The following is a 24,248-nucleotide window of genomic DNA, read 5'->3' as shown; positions in this document are numbered from 1 at the left end:
GATTCCTTCTCTTTACTAGTAATTGGTCTGTTCAGATTTTATATTTCCTTATGATCCAGTCTTGGAAGAGTGTATATATCTAGGAATTTATCCATTTCTTCTAGGTTGTCCAATCTGTAGGAATATAATTGTTCATAGTAGTCTCTTTTGATACTTTGCATTTCTTTGGTATCAGTTGTAATTTTTCCTCTTTCATTTCTGTTTTTATTTATTTGCACCTTCTTTCTTTTTATCTGATTGAGTCTAGCTAAAGGTTTGTCAGTTTTGTTTATCTTTTCAAAGAACCAACTGTTGGTTTCACTGATCTTTTCGTTATCTTTTTCATCTCTCTTTCATTTATTTTTGTTCTGATCTTTATTATTTCCTTTCCTCTACTAACTTTGGGCTGCATTTGTTCTTCTTTTTCTAGTTCCTTTAGGCATACAGTTAGATCATTTATTTGAGATTTTTCTTGTTTCTTGAGGTAGGCCTCTATAGCTATGAACTTCCCTCCTAGAATATTTTTGTTGAATCACATGGATTTTGGTATGTTTATTTACATTTCATTTCTCTGAAGATATTTTCTGATTTCTCCTTTGATTTCTTCATTGACTTCTTCTTTGTTCAGGAGCATATTTTAAAATCTCAACTCATTTGTGATTTTTCCCGTTTTCTTTTTGTAGTTGATTTCTAGTTTCATACCATTGTGTTTGAAAAAGATGCTTGATATGATTTCAGTTTTCCTAAATTTATTGAGACTTATTTTGTGGCCTAGCCTATGACCTATCTTGGAGAATATTCCTTGTGTACTTGAGAAGAATGTATATTCAGCTGTTTGGGGAAGGATTGTTCTTTATATGTAAATTACTTATCTCCATTTCCTTAAGTTTTTTTCTGGGGTTTTATCTTGGTTTGTTTGTTTGTTTGAAACATATTCCTCTATTTCCTCATTTTGTTTAACTCTCTGCGTTTGATTCTGTGGGTCAGGTGAAACAGCTATCTCTCTCAGTCTTAAAGTGGTATCCCTGTATGGGCAATGATCCTTAGCATTTAACTTTGCTCTAGTCATTAGCTGTTTCTTGAATTGGCTCTCCAGTTGTTTCAGACTTATGGAGCCCAGAAACACAGTCCCTCCTGGCATATGTAGCTATAGATTTGTTGTATCCATGGGAGGAGGTTAGTTCAGGATCTTCCTATGCTGCCACCTTGAACCACCTCTGGCAAAGTTTGCTTTAAAATTCAGCTTAGGAATTAATAAATTTTCACTAGGGAAATCTTCCCTTTCTTTATTATCGATAAGGCTTATTTATTTAAAACAGTAAAAATAATATGGATAAAGGTAAATAAAAGTTAGAAAATTATTGTTTCTAAATCAAAAGCCTAGAAAAACTTTTTAGGTAATTGAGAAAATATCATTTTTAATATCTTTTATATTAATTGTGGAAGTACAGTGGAGAAATTGGGACTTGCACTGGTAAGTTATGACTACATCAACTAAGACAGCTTCCCTGACTCATAACAATTGGTCTAACAACTTTTTACACTCATGTATTATCTATTTTTATAGAGTCTAGATTGTGCTTAGGAATTACAAAAACTAGAGGGATATGCACAATTTAGTGAGAAAAAATGTTTATAGGGAACTCTTAATACTTTAATCGTGGGACTTGAAAGTTTAGGTTTTTATTAGTCTTGAACGTAAATCCTGGAAGGGCACATGAGGTCATTTTGAAGCCTATATTTTTTGCTCAAAAGATCATGATCTGCCAAATTAAGTGAAAGGAAAAGGGGATCATCCTGGCCATGTCATTCATGCCTCATGGCACTGGAAACATCTGTTGGAGTTGGCAATGGGCCAATCAGGGACTTCTCCAAAAGCAAAGTCTAGTGACAACTTTTAGGAGGAAGAGATGAAACCTTTTAGGGAAATTCTTATATAGTGTGGCATTTTTCTCATTTCTACTACAACATCATCTTTATAATCCTTTCACAAGTAATTTTATTTTTACCATTTAAAGAACATAAATTAAGCATTCATGATGAAATTTCCAGTAGTACAAATTAAATAGATGTTGAATTGTGTATTCTTTCATTATTTTGAATTTGTTAATATATATGTTTCTAGCCATGAAAATGTAGGGTTAGTTATAATATTTAGAATTTTTAGAGTTCTAACTACAGATAAGGTCAATAATGTTCTTCATAGAATAAAACAAAATGATCACATTTTATATCTGTACCTGGTTGTTTTTGTTTTAACCTTTATTTGTTATTTGAGTTTTTCTGGTATTTTATGTGAAAATGATTACAGATTCGTTTATATTTATATACTAATAAATAAGTCCCAAATGTCAGGAGAAACAGCTCAGCCCCTCAGTTTATGTATCTTCTCACTCCTATTACAGATATTGAGCTTCAATGGAAATACTAGAATGTTCTTAATAACAACATAGTAATAAAATAGAAGTGGTTTTTTAAAAAAGATTTTATGTATTTATTTGACAGAGAGAGACACAGTGAGAGAGGGAACACAAGCAGGGGAGATTGGAAGAGGGAGAAGTCGGCTTCCCACTGAGCAGGGAGCCCGATGCGGGGCTCGATCCTAGGACCCTGGGATCATGACCTGAGCCAAAGGCAGACGCTTAACGATTGAGCCACCCAGGTGCACCAGAAGTGGTTTTTAATAGTACTTTAAAACATTCATGAGATTAAATAATAGTCAAGTAGATTAATATATAAGTAAGCTATCATATTTCCAATACTGTGAGTGCAGTTGTTATAGAAAGTTATTTATAACAAAAAAGTAGCTTCACAAGAGGGGGGAAAGATGGATCAACTTTAGGCTCATTTTAGCAAATTCCAGGAGATATATTATACCCCCACAATAAGAGAATAAAGTTGCATTCACAATGTAAACAATACATTGTGCAATTAAACTAATATTAACAACATAAAATGTAGTTGACATCTCAGGTTAACAAGCAAGAGGATGGTCTTTTATCCGTTATAATATTAAGAGGGTAGAACTTTTGTTAATAAAGCAGGGGGCCTTCCTTTCCTGATAACCTCCTGATTTTTGGAAAGAAAACATGTGTACATTACTTTTGTGTTTTTCTTCCTGTTTAGAGCCAAATGATGAGTTATGGATCGGCTTAAATGACATCAAGATTCAAATGTATTTTGAGTGGAGTGATGGGACCCCTGTTACATTTACTAAATGGCTTCGTGGGGAACCAAGCCATGAAAACAACAGGCAGGAAGACTGCGTTGTAATGAAAGGCAAGGTGAGGCAACTTTATTTGCTGATATCTAGCAAAAGCCAGATGGTATTTTTCTTCCTGCCTCACTCACTACATACCATCATTTTAATTGTTTCTAGTCTAGGTGATCTATATTTCAATTGTTTAGCAAAGTCAAATTTTCAAGAGGACTAGGAAAGCAACAGGCAGAAATTTTCAGTTCAAGAATGAAAGTAACCAGTAACCCATATTCATCTGGTTCCTGTGCTGGGTTCTCAGTGGCAATACATATAGCTTGACTGATCAAATGAGAGCTTTGGTTTTATTTTTGACTGGTTGCTCTGAGTAGATGTCCTGAGGTCTATTCTGGGTTTCACAATCTGCAGTCTGTGCTTGGAGAGCTACATTTGTTCTTTTAGGTTACATGGAGATGTCGCATATGAAAAGATGGCATCCATGTCCTAAATATGACTTTAGTGACTGAAGAATATCATCGAATTATCTTTTGCTAATGGATAATGAACATGGTGGTTGAGAGGCTGGATTTTGATGCATGGCTTATTCTCTCATTTATAAGATGGGCATAATAATTGTACCCAGCTTAATGGTGGCTATAAGGATCGAATAGGTTAATGCGTATAACAAGCACAGTGACTGACCCAAACTTATTGTTCAGTAGGTATTAGCTGTTTGGTCGTTGGGGTTGTTTTCATTGTGATTAATTGAAAGCTTAAGAAAAAAGTAGGTGTTAACTATTGAAAGGATAGGCAGAAGTGTGTCCTAGGAAGAGGAAACCAGGAAGCATCGTTCTTGTAAAGAACTGAAAGACGATATGGCGGAAAGCCCAGAGTTAGAGGTGGAAGGGTGGGTAGGAACACTAGCGAGTGTTGAGGTGGAGAAAATATGCTTTAGCCCAGGAGTGGCAAGAACAATTTTTCAATTTAGAAATATTACTCTGGCTGAAAGTTGAGTACCAGATGGCAGTGGTTTGCAACTGAGTGAGAAATGAGGGATCAGAGGCAGATAATATAGAAAACATTTTTCAAGGTGGTCAGTAGTTACACAAAGGAGAGGAGAGGCCATTTTGATGTGAAGTCTCTCAGGAAGGGGGATCAGGTAGAATCTGAAGCTGAGCGGGAAGTGGAGCCTTAGACCCAGGAGGACACTCATTAATATGAATTGGAAAAGGGAGGACAGATGACTGCTTTTGGGTGTGTTTTCAAGTTTGGTGTGTTGGGCGGGGGAGTTTTTCTGGATGGCTCTCTTTGTACTTGGTTAACTTGAAAACAGCCGACAGGAGAGGCTGTGTGTAGACCTTCTTTTGGCACCATCATAAGGGCTTACAAACTTTTTAAATTTCTCTCTAGATTCCTCTACACAGTGGCAGGGACAGCCAAAATATAAAAACATACTGGGGGTCTGCAATCTCTTTTCACATCTTTGTAGCCGGAAACAAATTCGCTGTTGACTTATAAAATGTCAATTTACCTTTCCTTTCAGAGATGCCATTTTTCTCTTAAGAACCTTTGTTTTCCTTTCCTGAGACCCAATTACAAGAAAACAGTCTCAAACAACTGATAATCAAACATTTTTTTCTCTTTGCTTTCTGCAGGATGGGTACTGGGCTGATCGGGCCTGTGAGCGACCTCTTGACTACATCTGTAAGATGAAATCTCAAACCCAACCCTCGGGAACAGTGGAGGTAGAACAAGGCTGCCAAAAAGTGAGTATTGAGCATACACAGTAAGTTCAGACCACAAAACATTATGTGATATCTTGGCTTTATTTTTTTGGCAGCAGAAGAGTTTTATTATTGTCATAGCCAAGTGTTCTAGCTGTTTAGATGTTCAACGGGTTCTTGTTAGGGTTTGGCATCACTGTTCTTCCTGAAGGCCTCTTTGGGTGTTCTCTACAGTTACTATAGGTGCATGTGGTCAGCAGACTTTCAGAACGCTGTGGGAATTCTCCCACCCCAATGGGGGAGTGAGAACGGAGAATAAAACCACACATCCAGGGAGCCTGGTGAGGGTAACGAGATTCAGGTGGGTTATGGTCATGGAAGAAAGGTCATTGAAGCCTTGGTAGTTGATGATCCATCCTATGGGTTGTAGAAACATTTCCAGTAGATAACCATTAAGTTTCAGATAGCATACTATCCTGTCATTTTCTCCATTTATAAGGACATCCTCCATTGAGGATACTGCTTCTGATGGGGATTCCTCCCAGTAGATCCCTGTAGCAAGAGGCAGGAGATCAGACTAGCTGGTGGTAGCCGGCAGTAACCAGTTACACTGAATAAAGCCATTCCATCTTAATATCTATGAATCTTGCCTGTACCTCGGTACTACCTCCCTGCAGCTCTTATAATTCTTTGAGGTTGAAGTAAATGATCTCTTTGAAACAATTTCTAACAGCATAAAGAAACTACAAAATACAGGGTGTATGGTTATCATTTTCCTGTTTAACTGCTGAGTTGCTTGTCTTCCTCTTTTTTCCTTTCTCACTTCTCTTGGATAAAAATAAAGTAGAAACTAATTTTCTTTCCAAGCATGTCATGTTGTGATCAGATCATCCTGTCACAAACACCAGAAGGCTGAGAGTTCATGAAACATAATTTAGGACTGTCCAAATAAATCATCAAGAAACATCAAGCAGACACCAAATCAGAGACTGTTAGAGATATAGGGGATCTTTGTGATAATTGAAATCCCCCCTTTAATTTTTATGTTCTGGAAATTCAGCCCGGAGAAGCTATGACTTTCTTGGAGTGACAGAAGCAAGGCTAGAACCCTGGTCTCCTGATCCCACATCTCTACACTGAGACTAATGGATTCCCTACCAGTGTATTTACATATTCTTTGCCTAATCATATGGATATATGAGAGAGTGTATATTATTGTAATTTTATATAAATAAGAAATAATCCTTAAATGTTATTACTTCTATACAATTGATCCAAGTTTGTATACATGTAACAGTTTATATAGATAATAAGTCATATATATATAGTCTAGTAATTGTCATACCTACAATGTCTGATAAAATCCAGTTTAATCAGTAGGGTGGTAATAAGAAAAATAAGACAATATCCATAACTTTGTTGAGTGTAGTTATTATGCTGCCGATGATCTTAAAGGATAAATATTATGTTCCTAATTAGACGGAAGGGGAAACTGAAGCTCAGAGGCATTAAATAATTTGGCCAGTTTAAAAATATCTGCTGCTGTAGGTTTCTTTCCTCAGAGGGCTGGGAAGACTCAAACAACAACAAAAATCCACTCACTAGCTAAGAAAGATAACAAGACTGGGTTTTTTTTTTTTTCTTTCTTTTTCTTTCTGGGCCTAGGCACTTGGTGATGTGGGAACCTTTTTGAGAATTCAAAACCATAGGCGTGTTATACAGATCTGGGGTTCAGTGTTTAATTCACTGCTACCTTTGTGGGATATCTGGGGCAAAGTGGTCCTGAGTCTCTGAGATTCCAGGATGTCTGACAGATGCAAATGTTAAGCTACTTTATACAGAAGCTCCCTTTTCTGGGCTGAGGAGGAATCCCATGGATGAGTTTGAAATCTGAAAATCTGAAATTATAAAATCTACTACCAGGAGCTTTAGATGGTAGGATTAATGGATGTGACATTCACATGAATGTGTTTTTAAATACAGAAATGGGAAAGGTGAACTGGACCAACCAACCAAGTTTTCTTATCGAGTGCTTTCATTATGATTCACTTCCAAATATTTTTGATTTCCATTAAGACTTCTTTGATCCTTGAATTATTTAGAAGTGTGTGTGTGTGTGTGTGTGTGTGTGTGTGTGTGTGTGTGTGTTGATATTGGTTGGGGGTTTTGGTGGTAATGATGGGAATTTTGTTTTTCAGTTTCTTAAATAATTAGAGACTATTGATTTCACTGCATTGTGGATCATAGAGAGTTTTGGTTGTTGTTATTTGTTGAGACTTTATGGTCTAGTTCATAGTTTTTGTAAATATTCAGTGTGCTTGAACAGAATGATCTTTGCTTGTTCAGTTCAGGGTCCGTATATGTTGACTAGAAAAAAGCTTAACAATTTATATTATTTAGATGTTCTATATTCCTAATATTTTGTCTGCTCGACAAAATATTCTCCTTGCAATTCTGTCAGTTTTTGTTTTATATACTTTCATCTGTGTCATATCTTCCTGATACATCAGTCCTTTAATTATGTAATGACTTTCCTTATTCATATTGCTTTTTATAACCATAAAGTCAATTTTAAATAATATCAATATTGCCACAGAAGCTATCTTTTGCTTGGTATTTCCCTAGAACCTCTTTTTCCACCTAATTGCTTTTAATTATTCTATGTCATGGAATGGCTCTTATAAATATATATTGGCATTTTTATTTTTTATCTCATTTGTGGAACTCTGGCTTTTTGTTGGCAAGCATGAGTTCAGACTCTCTTTTTTTGCATCCTGATATATTTGCATTTGTTTCTACCATCTTATTTTGAGTTTTATTTTATTTACTGTTCTGATTTCTTTTCTCTCTTGTTTGTCTTGTCCTGCGTTCCACTGGTTCTATTGAATATTTTGATCCCATTTTCCTCCTTTACAGGTTTACAAATAATACATTCCACTTTTTTTTTAATGGTTAACCTTGGGTTTTGTGGGTTTTTTTAAAGATTTAATTTATTTATTTGAGAGAGAGAGCTTGAGAGAGAGAGAGATCACAAGCAGTGGGGAGGGGTAGAGGGAGGAGCAGACCCCCTGCTGAACAGGGAGCCGGATACGGGACTCGATCCCAGGGATCCTGACCTGAGCTGAAGGCGGACGCTTCACCGACTGAGCCCCCCAGGCGCCGCCCTAAGCTCAGGTTTTTAACATACATTTCTGACTTGAAGTTAATCAGTATCTCTCTCTGCTTCCTGAACAAAATTAAGTTTATTATTCCACTTAAACATTAACTTTTTTTTATCTTGGAAATAATGTGAGACTCACAAGGAACTGAAAAAGAAAGTACAGAGAATTCCCCTGTACTCCCAACTCTCCTCCCTGCAGTGAGAACTTAGGTAACTAGAGTTAGAACAGCTGTGTAATTGACATGGGTACAGTATATTAAGGAAACTATACATCTTGTTAATTTCTCCATTCTTTAACTTCCCACCTGCAATTAATTATCTTTGCTATTCATACAGACATTTAGATCTGGATTCACTAAGACATTTATTGGTTTCTTTGTTCAATCTGACTTTCAGGCTGTTTATTCCTCCTGACTTAAAATTCCTTCTTGCCAAAGTAAATCTTTTCGTGATTTTTTTTCACTGGTGATATGGGAGTGGAACACTTTCTGTCTTTATCTGAAAATGTTCTGATCCCTCCTCACCTTGCATAATAATTTAGGTAGGTTTTAAAATGCTAGGTTGATAGCAATTTTCAGACAGCGCGGTGTATATATCATTTCATTTTCTCCTGGCCTTTATTTTTTGCCCTTGGAATTCCTGTTATTAGGCTAATTTTTCTTTTTTAAAAGTGGGTACTCTATTTTCTCTCTGATTGATTTCAAGATCTACTAATTGTACCTTTCAACAGATGTGGATTTCCAAACGAGAATATGAAGACGGAGGGAAACAGTGTGTAGAAAGGAAATGCCCTTGAAAAGAGTTCCCAAAGCTCCACCTTCCTGTGTCACCTTAAGTTTCATAGCTTTAGTATACTCAGGAAAAGAATGACCATCTTTTGTAGAATGTTTATACATTTTTGCATATTTCAATTTCCACTTAAATTTTTTAAGGCTTTAACTGGCTCTATAAATTAAGTTTGTGCTTTCCTTGAAATGCACTTATTCTTATTACAAGCATTTTATAATTTTGTATAAATGTCTATTTTCTCTAAATATTTTGCTTTCAATAAAATGCTTTCCAACTCTGTTTAGTATGTCAGTCACCAGTGACAGGCTTTTAGTACAATATGTTGAGATTTGGATTAATTTTCTTTTGTTTGGTACTCACTGTGTTTCATTTTTAGAATTTGTCTCTTTTAATTCTTGAAAATTATCAGTCATTAATTTTATTTGGTGATTCTGAAACTTTTCTTAGGTTGATTTTCAACCTTTTCATTCTATTTTTTGTTTTCTCTCCATCTTTTAAAAATCTCTTTTCATATGTTCATCTCTCTGTTACATTCATTCAAATGACTAATCTTTCTGAAACCATATTTTCTATATTTAATCTGGCCATTGAGTCTTTAACTTTATATTTTTCTTTTCTAGAAATTCTATTTTTTGTGTGTTCAGATCATCTTGTTCTTTGTTCAGAGCACTTTGATCTTTCATTATTGATTTTCCTTCTTTTGTCTTCATTTGTTAAATCATCTGAAACATGTTTTTTGTTTTTTAAAGATTTTATTCCTTTATTTAAGAGAATGAAAGAGAGTACATGTGGGATGGAGGGGCAGAGGGAGAGGGAAAAGCAGACTGACTCCCCACTGAGCAGGGAGCCTGACATGGGGCTCGATCCCAGGACCCTGAGATCATGACCTGGACTGAAGGCACCCAGGCGCCCCTGAAACATGCTTATTTTTATATATTTTTTTCCAGATTGTTTTATTATATTACATTGCTGTCTTTCCCTTAAAATGAGCCTCATGTGGTTTGTAATTTTTGACTGTGATTAGTCCCCATCCTGTCCCCACCCTAAGCCTCAAATGTCATAGTCTTACGTGACCTGTGTTGTGGAAATATTTCTATTGTGTGGTTCTGCATTTTACTTCTCTGAGTGCCTAGGAATTTCTCCTTTTGTAGACAAGATTTATTTTATGTTTTTAGCTGTGAATTCTAGTACAATGTGAATAGTGTCAAGTTGGAACCAGCACCCATCTCTGGCACAGAATCAGTATTTATTTATTTATTTTAATTTTTAAATTTTTTTATTTAATTTTTTTAAGATTTTATTTATTTATTTGACAGAGAGAGACACAGTGAGAGCAGGAACACAAGCAGGGGGAGTGGGAGAGGGAGAAGCAGAATCCCTGCTGAGCAGGGAGCCCGATGCAGGACTCGATCCCAGGACCCTGGGATCATGACCTGAGCTGAAGGCAGACATTTAACGACTGAGCCAGCCAGGAGCCCCCAGTATTTATTTTTAACAGAGGATTTTTTTTCCCCCTGCACCTAGAACCCCAGGCGATGACAAGAATCTGCTATTGTCTGGTTTTGTGAATAGAGTTTTCTCACTCTCCTTTCCCATAGGGGCTCCCCTTAGTGGGTATCATCTTTTTTTAAAAAATGATTATTTATTTGAGAGAGAGAGAGAGTGAGCATGAGCAGTAGGAGGGGCAGAGAGAGAGAGAATCCTGAAGCCGACTCCCCAGTGAGCATGGAGCCTGACATGGGGCTTGATCCCAGGACGCTGAGATCATGACCTGAGCTGAAATCAGGAGTCAGCCGCTTATCTGACTGATCCACTCCAGTGCCCCAGTGGGGATCATCTTTATGTAAGGACTTCAGTTCCATTTCCCTGCCTCAAGTGGGCTGATGGACAAATACCCTCATTTGTATGGACATTAGTACCCCTGCCTCTAGAGCCTCATATCCTAGTCTAGGTCTGGTACATAATGGGGCAATGATAGTCTTGGCTTGAGCATTTTCCATTCTAGCATTTTAGTTTTCTATGGTTTTGGTATCTGAAGATTTCCTCAAATATGGATTTTTTGTTTATTGTTATGTTTTTATTTAGCATTTCCATATGTTTGAAGTATGAGAGAGAAACCATGCCGAATCATGTTGCCAGAAGTTTGATAAGTATTGTCCTAGGACCAGATGACACAGCTTTATAGTCACTGCCTACTTTTGGCTTCAGTAGGAAACTAGGTCTGCTACTCGGCAAACTATTTCCTGTGGTTACCTATTCTAATACAGAAATCTTAGCCATTCTGTTCAGGTTCTTCAGTATGCATTTCACAAATCACTTTTGTTGGAAGATGTATCAGAAGGGGAAAGAAGGAATGCCCTGACTCCAGTTTTGTGTCATAAGAGGAACAATGTACTACTGTTTTCTTTATTCATATAAATATTTTTCATTGCATTTCAAATTTTCCATATTTGTGTTCTCTACATACTTCTGTGATTTATAAATTTGTTTCATAATATGTTTCATGATAGTGCAATTATTAAAATAATATTATTTAATTAATATCCCTGATAATCTGCTTGATGACATTAATAGGGCTGGAAAAGACATGGCTTCTACTGCTATTTGATTGGACACACACTTTCAACATTTACGGAAGCAAATCAAACCTGTATAAATGAGAAGGCTTACTTAACAACTGTTGAAGACAGGTATGTAACTATTTTAATTTTATTTGAATGTATGTCAAATAATGAAATGTTTTCAGAGAAGCCTAAATATCAACATGCTCTAAATTTCTGTAAATTTCTCTAAATTCTATAAATCAACATGCTCTAAATTTCTGTACATCTTGAGGTATGGCTTGCAAAAGTAGGAGCATTAAAAATCATATCCTTATTTGGATTCTTCATTGCAGCACTGTAAACTATTTTGTTCCTTTTAGAACTATAAAGCAATATTCAGAACAGTTCATTAATATTCTAGTATAGTTTGTGGATCTGACTTTTTTTCTGATCTAGTATATATCAAATTTTTTCAAGCAGGGAAACTAAGTAAAATTTTTAGTTCAAAAATGCCGCTTTCTATCTTTACCAGTATCTCCACCAAAAAATGTGGTAGAGAGATTTACTGAATATTTTGTTATTCCTTTACAGTCTTCTGGGTTTTTGTTGTTGTTGTTGTTTGGTTTTGTTTTTGTTTCCTTTTTTTTTGCTTTGCTAGGTTTGTTAGACTGATAGGTCCAGAAAAATCAAAATCACATAGACATAGAGGATTTTATATAACTTTTTGACTTCTAGAGTCCCAGCCATCTTTGAGGTTTTAGTTTTTATTTATTTTTCCTTCAATCTTTGCAAAGCACTGGATTAGGCATGGAATAAACTTAAAAGAAATGTTAAAATGTGCATTTGACTTGTAATAAAAAGGTAAAAAGGTATCTAGTTTTAATACAATAAGTTATATCTATTGGCCTTTCAAGGCATACCCAATAAAATGTAAAGAATACTATTGATATGAAAAAATCCTTTGATAAAAACCAAAAAAAGAAAGATATAGAATTTGTACAGTCTTTGTAAAAGAGATTGTAGTTCAACCATATCCTTTCTCATGTACAATTAAATGTCTACTATATCGTGGCACACATATAATGCTAATGCCTGAAAATCTGAATGTAGATAATTTTTATCTTATGACAAGATGAACTTTACATCTTTAAGTACTATGGGGACATATTCTCAGCTGCCCTGTAATTGATCTTTTGGTTTATTGGAGCAGAGATTTCCGTACATTTTATATTTTAGGTTTGTTTTGCTTTGTGTTTTCTATGATATTTATATTCAGGAGCTCACTAACTCTGTGGTTAAATTTGTTTCTAGACATTTGAGAAAAATTGAGTTTAGGACTTTTAAATTCTTTTGTTTGTTCAATTTAGGGAATGAAATTACTCAGATTAGGGTCATATAAATGTTCTGTTATGGTAACCTCTACATTTCCCTCTCTGCTCTCTCTGGAGTCATCTACCTCTCTTTCTTCCCGGAAATTTTGAGTCCTGCTTTTTTTTTTTTTTTTTTGCTCCAAAGAAAGATTTTTGCCTACATTGCTGTCTCATTGTGTAATGTTTGTCCGTGAAGACAAACTTTGGTTGCTTTACTTACCAAACTCTGTCATTACCAGATTATGCCAAATACATGGATGAGATCCAAAGGGAGAGAAAATGTGGGACTCTGCTCCCAGTTCTTTCTAGAGATTGAATCTCTGCTTCTGTTTTTCTCAATAACTTTCTCTTCTGTTTCAGACCTGAGCTGAGAGAATAAAATTGAGGGGGAAATCTGCACAGATTTTTCTATCTGTATCATCCTTGATAATGTTATGACCTTACAATTTACTTAACAAAAACTGTGTAGAGCATTTGAAATATTTGCAAAGTGGACTAATTTTTTAAACAATGTCTTTTGAAATGCTGTAGTTTTCTCCTTTGCCATTTCAGAATTCTTTTACATTTTGAGGAGGGGCAGCGGGGCTGGTGAGGAATAGAGAGAGAAATGGTTTGAGTATTTTTGAATGATTTTATTTAGTAGGCTCTCTGGTATTTCCCCCTCATTTCCTCAGTAGAAATTTGCATAATTTAAATGACCTGTCCACATAACACAAGATGTTTGGATTACCAACTAAATCATAACTCAAACATACAACTGAGATACCTTTCATGTGGCTAATTGGAAAAATTCACATTTCTAAAATTTAGTTAATTTTTTTTTTCTTAAGATATGAACAAGCCTTTCTGACTAGTTTGGTTGGATTGAGACCTGAAAGATATTTTTGGACAGGACTTTCGGATGTGCAAAACAAAGGGACCTTTCAGTGGACCATTGAGGAAAAAGTTCAGTTCACCCACTGGAATTCAGATATGCCAGGTATGTGCAGTGCTTGGGGCTGAGGTTTTCATTCACCCTACAAGTCCATTATCCTTCCATGTACCTTTCCAGGTAGATTGTGTGCGTTAATTATGTTCTCAGCATTTTATATTTCATTCTCTCTCTCTCTTTTTTAATTTTCTAATTAGTTCACACTGGTCTGAGAAAACAGGGAAGATAAAACTACTCATTGTCTGCTACTACTCTGTTTGAAAAATATTTAGGAAATCCTAAATGGCCACAGAGATTCCAAGTGGTTAACTTATTTCTGTACACTTAAAACTCTATGAAAGGGATTTAAACCTTTTGAGTGCAACGATGAATGGAACTCTTAGTGGGCTTCCGTGGTGGGGCAAGGAATCGTGCATGGTTCCACCTGGAACGCATCATTCCACTGTCTTGTATGTACTGCCTTGTTTAGGCTTTTATATGTCCTGGATTTTATTTTATCCTTACAAGAAACCTGCCAGGTAAGTTGAAGTATCTTCATTTTAAACATGTGGAAACTAGAACTCAGAAAATGTATGTGACTAGAAATTCTCCAAGCATGGGTTTAGGCTAGCCTGTGTGATTCCCAAATCTGTGTCACTTGCCCGAACACCGCCGTGCCTCCCTATCAGTTTGGATTTGCCTTCCCTAGTAAGTAGTTCTTGAAATAGCCTCTGAAATATGGTTTGCCTTCTTTATACACTGGTATCATAGCATATGACATTATTCAGTGTGACACCATCCGGAAATTCTACATCCTTTATAGCAAATATTTCGTTGTGTCTTCCCTAAAAGCTAAAGCAAGGCCATTAGCTCAAGTGCATGAATTTACTACTTGGCCTCATAAGTCTTAATCTTCAGAAGTCCTTTTAATTTGTATTCTCAAATTATGGACAAATAAGGAAAATAGATCAATTATTTGGATAGTGTGATTCTTGGTGAATTATTGAATGTTCTGAAAGGCAGTACAATCTCAGTTTATTTTAAAATTAACTGGGCAGGATATTAAGAACTGATTATACACTTTTTTTTTTAACATCAGTAGGAGGGGTAATTCTTACTGTCTAGGCCAAACTCCTTATTTTTACTGGTGTTGCTCATTCAGCAGTGGGACTCTGAGAGATTAATCTTGGAATGTCCTTAGGGAATAAAAATGGATGAAATCAAAGCCATAGAGAATCAGAGATCTTAGAGAAAATGTTTTGGAAAAGATGTGCCTCCCCAGAACTTTGAGAGTTACCTCTAAACACTTAATGTCCATTAAGAGAATAATAATAAAAGATGATCTCATTCTAGCAGCAAAGACTCCTGCTGTTTTCAAAGTGCCATCTTAATGAATTACTATTTGGAAATAATCACAACTGTAAAACAGATTTATAAATTATTAAGCTGACTTTAGTCCTCATTTTATGTACCTTTTCATCCACTCAAGGTGGCCTTCATCACAGCTCTGTAAGGTAAGTAGTGATACTTGCATTTTAAGGTGAGGAAACAAATCCAAGGTAGTTGCATATTTAATGAATAACTAAAATCTCATTTTGGAGTGTGGAAGAACTTCTGTTCTGAGAGACCTACAAGCACCCTGTAGGGGGAAAAATGGCTTTTAAAAAAATTAAACCAGGGTGCCTCGGTGGCTCAGTCATTAGGTGTCTGCCTTTGGCTTGGGTCATGATCCCAGAGTCCTGGGATCGAACCCCGCATTGGGCTCCCTGCTCAGCGGGAAGCCTGCTTCTCCCTCTCCCACTCATCCTGCTTGTGTTCCCTCTCTCACTGTGTCTGTCTCTGTCAAATAAATAAATAAAATCTTCAAAAAAATTAAACCCCTATTTTTGCCACTATGGTAAACTTTATCATACTAAAATTATTATATTGTTAAATATCTATATGGGGGACACCCTGACAGATGTCAGAAATACAAAATGTTATCAAAACCCTGACATAGGAGATCAAAATTCTGTTAGGGATGTAGGCCACACAAATAAAAGGTAAGTAACAGTTCAGAATAGCATAAATGAATTGCCAAATGCTGCCGGATTTCTCCTCCATATTTTCTCTTTACATGCAGACTTCTTAAAAAAATTACTTATTTATTGATTGATTTATTTGTCAGAGAGAGAAAGAGAGCACAAGCAGGGGGAGTGGCAGGCAGTGGGAGAGGGAGAAGCAGACTCCCCACTGAGCAGGAGCCCAATGTGGAACTCGATACCAGGACCCTGGGATCATGACCGGAGCTGAAGGCAGACCTTTAGCCAACTGAGCCACCCAGGCGCCCCTCTTCACACACAGACTTTTCCATGTAGTTTCACAGTCCGGTTTGTACTGTCTTCTGCGAACATGATCAGCCATCAGTAGCACCTGTTAAGTGAATTCTACTTTACGTATTTAATACAGGGCGGAAAACAGGATGCGTTGCCATGAGAACTGGAGTTGCAGGCGGCTTGTGGGATGTTTTGAGATGTGAAGAAAAAGCAAAATTTGTGTGCAAACACTGGGCAGAAGGAGTCACTCGCCCGCCGGAGCCCACGACAACTCCTGAACCCAAATGTCCAGAGGATTGGGGCACCAGCAGTAAAACAAGCTTGTGCTTCAAGGTGAGTATCAACTGCTAAGCTAATGAAGAATGTGGAATATGTTTCGGCCTAAAGAATCACGTGAGGAATTAAAACAGAACCCAAAACCACGGTGCTCAGGCTCAACCAGTAGAAATTCTAATTTTATTAATCTGGAAGGGGAGCTGGGTTTCAGTTTTTTAAAAAGCTCTCCTTGGATGCATGCTAATGACCAATTGCATTTTGACCCACAGACACTCATGGAAGCTTTCTTCACACACTTTGCCTTCATCACCCTCCCTCTGTCTCCCCTCTCTCCCAAGCTTCCTTGCCTTAGTCTGAGCTCCCACCTCTTTGCATCTTAATGAAATTTTCTGGTTCCCCTCCTGCTCTCCCACTGCATTTCATTTTGCCCTGTTCTTAGAGCCCAAGGGTTTAGGTAAGTGCATTGATCATGCCACATATGCATCCTAGAGGTAATGCTCCATTGTTCTAATTTAACCCCTGGTTGTTACGCCTGCCGGGAGAGGGAGGCTTGGCTAGGGAAGGGCACTTGGCTGTTCTGGGCCCTTTAAACAATAATTTAATATTCTGCTATCATTTTATCCATTCCAAGGTCACACCATCCATTTTCTCCTTAGGGAGTCAAGTTGACCAAAACAAATGAGACAAAAACCTCAATGAATTATGCATTGGGGTGTTTTTTTCACTCTTGTAAGTCATATCCTTTCTTGAGAAGGTTAGATTTAGTCAAATACAGAAATGTGCTTATCTACGGCTTGATGATACTCTTCTCTAGTGTCCCACTCTCAGGACCTCTTTTATTCAGTCCCTTCGATGGCATATGGCCATGGCATGCCTTTTAAGATAGGGAAGGTTGAGGGAAAACTTGAATTACTAACGTGTGTCAGAATGAGGGTATTTAGTCTTCTGTAACTCAAGGGGTGTAGCTAGTTGGGTTAGTCACTCCCACTACTAGCCATAGAGATAGATAACCTGTTCAATCCTGATTAGCAAGTCTGGGCTAAACACATAATTTACCTAGAAGGGAATGTATAGGGCCAAGACAGGAGAGGCTTTTGTAAATGGGCTAATTGAGGATGAGCACAAAGCAAATCAGGTGTTTATTGTGGTATCAGGAAACTTTGGAATTAACCACACAAAGACCAGTTTCATCCTGTACACAGCCATTCCCCCGATGGTGGTAGGCTGTGGAGATTTGTTGCAGGATTTTGAGAGAAGTGGCAGAATTCTCCAGAGCTGGGAAGTGAACAGGGTTCTGGTAGAGATGTTATCCAGGTGGATATTTCAACAAATCTGAATATGTGCTTCACTAGAAAATTATATAGTTTTAGAGGTGCTTAGGTAGGGTTTGTTTGGAAATACATGGACCATCCTTGTACATATTAAGATAGGGAAGTTATTAATAAAATTTAGATGATAGTAAATTTATTTAAGAATATAAAATCTTACATCACAGTCGAGCAGGTTGAGGCTCACAGGAGTCTTGGGAGTTACTGATGTGGAAACTTGCTCAAGGTACTTTTGTCTAGATGGCTCAAGTTAGGGTCAGGGTGAAGATTGCCTTGGGTTGCTTGGTGACAGCTGGGCAGCCATAGTCCATTGGGAGCAAATTCCATTTTCCACAAGCCTGTGATGGTGGGGACCATGACTCATGAGAAACAATGAATGAAAATTACAAAAGTTGGTGGATACAATGGACTCCTATACTATTTGCATACAGATAGGTATTTCCCAGTCTGGGATTTCATTTCACTGCAGACCTCTGGATAATATGAGATATTCCCTAATTTATATAATCTATTAAATTTAGTTCAGCTTATAACTTTTTTAAATGCTTTGCCAAATAAGTGTCTTTTGTGGCATGTGCTCCAATAGTTGTTAAAATATGCAACTCTAAGGAAAAAAGACAAGACCTAAAGGACACCAACAACAAAGTATTGAAAGACTGCCAGGTTATTCATTGTTTAAGCTAAATAGGATAACAAACTGTGGCATAATTTTTGTTTGCTTGGAAGTTTTTTCCTTATTTGTGTTTACTTTCTCTGTATCAAAAGTTTTTTGGGGCCCCTGGCTAGCTCAGTCAGTTAAGTGTCTGGCTCCTGACCTCAGATCAGGTGGAACCTGCTTGAGATTCTCTCTCTTCCTCTCCCTCTGCCCCTCCCCTCCCCCTGCTGGCACATGCTCTCTCTCTAAAAATAAATAAATAAGTAAGTAAATAAATAAATACATAAAGTTCTTCTTTCTTTCCTATCTCAGTGCTACTTTTCACTTTAACCAAAAACTAACCCATGCCTGAAACTTCTAAGATTTTAATCTAATTTCTCCTTTGCTATAAAATGCTTTTATTTTCTAAGGTTTTCTCAACAGAATATAATCCCACACCTTTTGTTACCCAAATTGATTTTCAACCAAATTGCTTTGCACCATAGCAGTGTCTTACTTTCTATAGAATGAAATCTCATCAAAAGTAAATAATTGTTTCTCTTGATTTGATAAGCAATCGAGTATAAAATAACTTCTGAAACTGTATCATCTTTAGCTGTTTGCAAAAGGAAAACATGAGAAGAAAACCTGGTTTGAATCTCGAGATTTTTGTAAAGCTCTGGGCGGTGACCTAGCTAGTATCAATAATAAAGAAGAACAGCAAGCAATATGGCGATTAATAGCGTAAGTGTCTTTTCTGTATAATACTCCTTTCTTTTACCTATTTGGTGCTAATGATGTTGAGAAAATTCTTGTATTTCTGAAATTATTGGCTCGTAATGCTACTTTAAGTGCCTGTATTATATTCCAAAACCATAGGAACTTTTTGATCTGGTTTCACTTCCAAATGCTTTCATTTTATAGGTATAAATCCTGTGATGAATTGCTCTATAAAAGTACAAGACACTCAATACATGTTATTAAATGAATAGATGAATTACTATCTTTTGGTGCTTTATAATTATATATTCTCAAACGGGGTCTTGTTTTCAGTATATTTATGGGCTATACCAAAATGCAATTGCATAATGCTTATATTTAGTCATTGAATCTCATTACCTGGTTTGGAAGATAACTTTCAAATTTGATTAGCTCTTGTAGGTAACCAGACTTGTTTCATCCAATAGTATAAGCTCTCTTTATGTCTTGTAAATTGCAGGGCTAGCGGAAGCTACCATGAACTGTTTTGGTTGGGACTGACATATGGAAGTCCTTCCGAGGGCTTTACTTGGAGTGATGGTTCTCCTGTGAGTAATTTGATTTAATATATCATTTTCTTACTTTATCCTGTATTTATTTTGATGTTATCCTTGGGCTTAATCCAAATTTTTGGTAAAACAGGTTATTATGATAGCTAGAAACATTTTTCTAGGCAAAAGTCAATGTTATTTTGGATCATTAATCTGCTCTTGCCCTGATAGAGTTCTCCTGTTCATGCAAGGTATAAGCACGGTGGACTGGATGAAAAAAAATTAGAAAACTCAATTCACTAGTTTAAATAAAATTATGTTTTCATTCTATCATGCAAAATTGGTGTGCAAGTAGTTAAACTTCTTAAAAATTGAGTTCTAAACAAGTATTGGTGAGGATGTGGAGAAAATGGAACCCTTGTGCCCTGTTGGTGGGAATGCAAACTGATGCAGCCACTGTGGGAAACAGTATGGAGGTTCCTCAAAAAGTTAAAAATAGAAGTACCCTATGCCCCAGCTATTGCACTACTGGGTATTTACCCCCCCAAATACAAAAACACTAATTCAAATGCATACATGTACCCCATGCTTATTGCAGCATTATTTACAATAGCGAAACTATGGAAGCAGCCCAAGTGTCCACTGATAGATGAATGAGTAAAGAAGATGTGGTGTGTGTGTATTATCTATATACAATGGAATATTATTCAGCCCTAAAAAAGAATGAAATCTTGCGTTTGTAACAATGTGGATGGAGCTAGAGAGATAATGCTAGGTGAAATAAGTCAGTCAGAGAAAGACAAATACCGTATGATTGCACTCGTATGTGAAATTTAAGAAACAAAACAAACGAGAGAAGGAAAAAAAGAGGGAGGAACAAAAACCAAGAAACAGACTCTTAACCATAGAGAACAAACTAGTGGTCATCAGAGGGGAGGTGGGTGAGAGGATGGGTGAAATAGGGGAAGGGGATGAAGAGCACACTTACCGCAATGAGCCCTGAGTAATGTGTAGAACTGTTGAATCACTATATTGTACACATGAAACTAATATAACACTGTATGTTAACTATCCTGGAATTAAAATTTAAAACTTAATATAAAAATTGAGTGTTTTATAGCTTCTTATAGATCAGGAGATCTGGAAACAACTTTTGAGAATCCACTGGTAACCACTGGGCCTTGTCAGCCTTCCCCATTCTCGGGAATGGAGAAGTGAGAGGCTCGGGGACATGCTGGCAACATTTAGTGGTCTAGTCATCTCCGGAAGTGATTTGATGTAATTTCAGTTCTACCTCCTCTTATAAACCATCAGCAGCTTTTCAAGGCACTTGAGTAAACTGATTTATTTGATAGCTCCATTGACACTTGGATTTCATATTGCTATTTCTGGAAAATGTTTTGTCTAAAACTCTGTTGGCTCTAATTCCCATAATGAAAACTGCAAAGGGGACCTGAACCTACCCCTTCATTGATTTCCACTGTTAATTTAGGCGAAGTGTGGAAGCTTTGTTAGCAGTATTTTGTAAGTCTTTTTCTTTTTTAAGAAGAACTAATTGTACTTCTCTACCCTACCTATCTGATGAAGAGAAAGTTTCCAACATCACACTGAAACACTATCCCTTAAGAATTAGGGATATTAGACCTTGTCTGAGGAAAACGGCTGCATCCTCGAGATGGACTGGGAAACAAGTGTTTTGGGAGAATGTGCTAACCTGCCTCTAGATTTCCAGCCTCCTACCTCCAGGGCCCAGCCCAGCCGTCCCTGCTGCAGACGAGCTGTCCCCACAGCCCACGTCCTTCTGTCCTGCCCATTTCTCCTGCCTAGTGGGCATTTGTGCAATTCGGGACTTTATTTCCATAAACTGACCCTTGTATCAGTTGAGTCTTGATTTAAGGACCTTCCTTCAGCTCTGAACAGCTTTTTCCCTCAATTCCAATCCAAAGATAACATGAACCTTTCCAGTTGACTCATTTGTGGGTGGCTTCTTTTGCTGTTGACATTCTCAATCCTGTTACCTTTACATCTCAAATGGTGAAAATCAGTCAAATCAGTCCAATAAAATACGAACTAAGTAAAAAAAAAAAAGAATTAGGGATATTAGAGATTGAGGAACTCCCAATACTGAGAAGTGGGGCTTTTTTTTTTTTTTTTTGCCAAGTTTTTCCTATATATGAATCCCACTTTTGTGGCCCTGGATCCATTCTATCAATAAGATCAAAGAAGATTTTATAATCATTAATAGCATATTCTCTTCAACTTTGAAAGTTTCCATGTAATTAATGAAAGCTATTTCTTTCCCACCCATTTTCATAAACCTTGCTTTCAAAACCAAGCTATTGCAAAGAAAGGTAAATAGATTAAAAAAAAAATGTTACTATGCCTTTCCTTTCTTATTGGATAAACGATAGGAAATGGCCTGATATAAATGATTAACGGTTGCAATGTAATGTTTCGGACATAGGTTTCGTATGAAAATTGGGCTTATGGAGAACCCAACAATTATCAAAATGTCGAATACTGTGGTGAGTTGAAAGGTGACTCTGGCATGTCCTGGAATGATATTAACTGTGAACATCTCAACAACTGGATTTGCCAAATACAAAAAGGTATGGTAACCTGTCCTTTATTTTATCTTACAGTGGAGAACGAACCTCCTGACATCCCAATATTTTTCCTTTATGAGCAGAACCAAACAGACAAAATCACAAAATAAGGGAACTGGCAGGGGACATCATTCACAGGATAAGAATGTAGTCACTGAGCACAGATAAATGTTCCAAAGGAACAGAAGATCAAAAGGCCACCCGGGAATCCTGGACGAGAGTCACGTCCTCTGAAATAGTTCCCACAAGCTGTGATTCTGGCTCAGGTTCTATAGGGGTGGGAGTGGGTGGGTAATCTCCTTTGTAAGCAGAGTAATGCAAATGCCATTTCCTTTTTGGAATATTTACCCTCTGACTTATGTTAGCCATCCAGTAGGTGAAAGTTTCCCAAATATTCTAAAGATGGATTTCTTAAATAAATATTTTCAGCACAAAGAACAAGCACCATTTTGAGGCACCTGGTGCTGTTATACCTACCATGTTATTGGGGTGGTCAAAAAAATATCACCGCATGCTGTCAGTCATGATCTGGGACTCAGAAAGTTCCACAAATCCAAGTCAGGCATTGAGGTCTGAGGATCCCGGTTCTTATATTAAGATAAAGGAATAAACAGATCTTCCCTTGAACCACAATAGACATAATCTTCCTCCTTCGTAAGCAGTTAAGTGGAACCACATTGCCCTCTGCTGTTGGGGACCTTGGCTACCGTCCCAGCTCCACTACTAGAGACACTTGCTCTCTCGCCGCCTGTCTGAGTATTTTCCTCACTTCCGCATAAATTAGTGCTTTCACAGTTTTCAGAATGGAGGATGAAATAGTGGCCAGTTTTTCTTTAGAGGTCTCCTAGCTACCAATGACTGGTTTCTTTATGTGTTGTTGGTTAGCTCTATTCTTACAGATGTTAACTACATGAAGCCAAGCTGGGGAACCTGAGTCCTTTTATCAGGTTCCAGCCAAGTCCAGATAGATCATTAACTACTTGGAAAGAAAAATATTTCATTCACCTTTTAGCAAAACAAACATTTAAAAAAATAAGATTCTTTGAAGAAAACATTTTATAAATAAATAGTTCGTTTTCAATGGTTTCAGGTAATGAAATTTTAAGTAATTTCACAGCTAATTTAAGATACGTAACTGTCAACCCAACATCTATTGAGTACATTCTGCATACCAACAGCACATGTATTTTACCCTACCTCTCTACACATACTACTAACTCCTTTTAGCAGGTGACAGAATTGAAGGTAGGCAATTCCCACTCTGAGATCTGAACCTAGGCTTTCTGAATCCAAAACTTGGTTCCTTTCTTTCCTTTTCATGACACCATTTGTTGGCCTGAAAAGTGTCTTCCAATTTCTGGTGGCTATGACTTACCTAATTCTGCTGCCCTTCCTTCTCCAACTCCATGACATTATGGGAGCATTAGGGAATGGAAGAGAGGGAGAGAAGGAGAAAGAGAGAACAATTATGTTTTCAGCTATTTTGACCCAGGAAAATAGTAAAATTAGAAGGGTATGTGATTGCAGAAGTTCAAGCACACTTTAAAATCTGATTTCCTTTTGTTTTCCAGGACAAACACCAAAACCTGAGCCAACACCAGCTCCTCAAGACAGTAGGTGTTTCCTTATTTTGTGATTTCCATATTGATAGCCTTTTTTCTCTTTCTTTTCTCTATGAAACAATCTAGGAAGAACAGAGTTCTCAATATCTTTGAGAATCTTGTGGATCTTTTCCCCTAGACAGATGCTTACATGCACAAACACAAGGCATTTTAATACAATGTCTCAAGGGCTCTTGAATCATATCCAAGGGTCCAGATCTCCTCTTTAGTGCTGCATTGGTTTCCAGTGTTGCTGTCACAAATTACCACAAACTCAGTGCCTTAAAGCAATGTACACTTATTCAGAAATATGAACTCAGTTTCACTGGGACAAAATTGGCAGGACTGTGCTTCCTTCAGAGGCTCTAAGGGAGAATCTGATTCCTTGCCTTTATTAACTTCTAGAACTGCATTCCTTGCATTTGTTAGTTCGTGGGCCCATTCTCCATCTTGAAAAACCAGCAATGTAGCCTCTTGCTTCATCTATCACATTGCGTTCTTCTTCTGTAGTCAGATCTCCCTCTTTAAGGATACTTGTGGTTACATTAGGGCCCACCAGATAATCCA

At 37.1% G+C, this 24,248-nt stretch overlaps 1 protein-coding gene across 1 annotated transcript in view; it reads left to right on the top strand.

The window, feature by feature from the left end:
• Positions 1-24,248, top strand: part of MRC1 (mannose receptor C-type 1) — a 109,259-nt gene that overhangs the window by 48,988 nt on the left and 36,023 nt on the right. Inside the window, exons 8-16 of the mRNA XM_028114139.2 lie at positions 3,106-3,263; positions 4,831-4,941; positions 11,423-11,538; positions 13,592-13,740; positions 16,120-16,319; positions 18,841-18,968; positions 19,444-19,531; positions 21,939-22,083; positions 23,652-23,693. Coding sequence (XP_027969940.1) covers positions 3,106-3,263; positions 4,831-4,941; positions 11,423-11,538; positions 13,592-13,740; positions 16,120-16,319; positions 18,841-18,968; positions 19,444-19,531; positions 21,939-22,083; positions 23,652-23,693 — 1,137 coding nt within the window. The remainder of the gene's footprint in view (positions 1-3,105; positions 3,264-4,830; positions 4,942-11,422; positions 11,539-13,591; positions 13,741-16,119; positions 16,320-18,840; positions 18,969-19,443; positions 19,532-21,938; positions 22,084-23,651; positions 23,694-24,248) is intronic.

This window comes from Eumetopias jubatus, unplaced genomic scaffold, assembly GCF_037043125.1.
Source record: "Eumetopias jubatus isolate StellerSeaLion01/CBP00866 unplaced genomic scaffold, mEumJub1_p1.0 scaffold_8, whole genome shotgun sequence".
Classification (NCBI taxonomy): domain Eukaryota; kingdom Metazoa; phylum Chordata; class Mammalia; order Carnivora; family Otariidae; genus Eumetopias; species Eumetopias jubatus.
The sequence above is the reverse complement of the archived record's forward strand: the minus strand, read 5'-3'. Positions and strand labels throughout refer to the sequence as shown.